The sequence below is a fragment of the Arachis ipaensis genome, chromosome B05 (assembly GCF_000816755.2).
Source record: "Arachis ipaensis cultivar K30076 chromosome B05, Araip1.1, whole genome shotgun sequence".
In the NCBI taxonomy this organism is placed as follows: Eukaryota; Viridiplantae; Streptophyta; class Magnoliopsida; order Fabales; family Fabaceae; genus Arachis; species Arachis ipaensis.
Window position 1 is genome coordinate 2,005,266 of NC_029789.2, and position 2,009 is coordinate 2,007,274.

The window sequence follows — 2,009 nt, forward strand, 5'->3', positions numbered from 1 at the left end:
TAAAAAATACACTGTGCCTCTTGTTTGTATTTATGATTGTTCTTGTCATGATTGAATACAAAATACAATAATTCATGTCTATGGATATAATGTCTTTTTCCATATCTTATCTATCAAACACAATTTTGTATCTCAGGGTTTTGTGTCTATAAACAAATACAGTCTTAAAAAATTTAAATCTTCTAAAGTAAGGAAGTTGGTAAAGTAATAAACTCAAAGGTTAATAACCGCCATTGATTTTGTAACTTCTATGAAATATATGCCCCCATTATCTTAATTTAAGAATAATTAACTCTTTACTTTACCACTTTACCAACTTCCTCCCTTTAGACGATCTTAAATCTATGAAAATATACCAAAAGAATTACATTAAGTAGATGTATACCAAGCCAATGAGTTATATCTCAAATGACATAATCTCTCCATACTTATCTAAGATGTCGCAGGTTCGAGTATGTTAAAAAAAAAAAAAGATGCATACCAAAATTTAATGACTAAATCATCTACCGTAATATAACAAAAAATGCTACAAATATGTCTATTTTTCTCCAACAATAGACTTCAGATATACTGAGTTTGACATGCAGTAATACCGAAAATTAGATCCTTCGATTTTCCGACAAAATTCCTTGAATCGCTTGTAGGAGTCGCTCTTTCTCGCCTGCCAACTCTGCATTCTGCTTCCGAAGGTCTTTTATCTGCTTTCTTTGTTCTGAATCCTTCCTGAAAATTCATAACATAAATGATTATTATATCAATCAATTCATGCATACATTGTGTGATATGGTATTAGGCTGGTAGGAAATAGGATTAATAGTTACTAGATTCATTGCAAGTGCTAGCTCCGTCTGTTTATGGTTCTTGTGGACCAGCCATATGAAACATACCATTGTTTGCTTTTTAATCTAAATTCTTTGGTTCATAAGTTCATAAAATCAGAACATCTAAAACTTTAAGGTATCCAAACACAAAATATACTTGGATAAGTTAAAATTTTTTATACATCAACTATTCAATGTCGTCAAATTATAAGTTATTGGCGGACAAAAGTAATTAGCAAATCAAGTGATTTATGTTAGCAAGAACTAAACTATGATATGGTTTGTTACCTGTTGATGAGGGACAAACTATCTTTTAATGATTGAACTTCCTTTTCAATGGTTTCACACCGCTTCCAGACAGCTTGAATATCCAAGCAAACTGATGGTGTGAAATTTTCCTTTGCCTCGGGCATTCTGCAACACAAGCAATCCAATAGTCAATAGAATACTAGATAGGAAGAAACTCTATTGTAGAACGTTTCCTTTTTAGGGATTAATTTCCAGTGACATACTTCATTGGCTGTTGATGCATGGGCTGAGGTTGATGAACATAAGAATTTTGAAAGGGACTTATTGAAGCCTGAGATTCATGATTGCAGAAATCCATGTTTTGATTTGCATAAGATTCAACGAAATTGGCTGACACAGGAGTTCCAATTAGATTACATTTCTTAAGTATCACATGTAGATCAACGATGATGATAACACTGTTTACATTGAAAATCACAGCCAAATCATCAGCCAATCACAAATATTGACATCCAAAAGCACTAAAGAAGCTTCCATCAGGTCCAGTCGAGTGTTCAAGGTAGCTAAAATATGGATTTAAATCTTAAAATCTTTCTAGTGTTGAATAAGTTAGTTTATTCTGAACATTTATAACATTTGGTGATTTTACTGTTTAAATATATTACAGTTTCAAGTTCAAGTATTTAATTAATTCTTCTGATCTTTTGGTAAAAATATTGATTTTCAAACATGTTAGTATGTTACAATTTTGTGTTTCAAATAAGACAACAACTAATCACCTCACTCGTTAGTTTAAGCAATTGTCGAGAATTCGATCTCGCCCTAGCAACCTATTAGCCAAATAGCTTTAAATCATGGATCCAAGATGAATTAGTCCTTAGCGAAATAAGGAATACCAAACCATTCACACTGTACTCATACATCAAATGACCATCTCAT

The 2,009-nt window shown here is 31.9% G+C and overlaps 1 protein-coding gene across 1 annotated transcript in view; it reads right to left on the minus strand.

Annotated features, from left to right (window-relative positions):
• The window catches only part of LOC107642403, a 2,317-nt gene continuing 782 nt past the window's right edge, over window positions 475-2,009 (minus strand). The window contains exons 2-4 of the mRNA XM_016345745.2: window positions 1,334-1,528; window positions 1,110-1,235; window positions 475-723 (exon numbers count right to left, since the gene is read on the minus strand). Of these exons, the coding sequence (XP_016201231.1) occupies window positions 600-723; window positions 1,110-1,235; window positions 1,334-1,528 (445 nt within the window). The 3' untranslated portion in view covers window positions 475-599. The remainder of the gene's footprint in view (window positions 724-1,109; window positions 1,236-1,333; window positions 1,529-2,009) is intronic.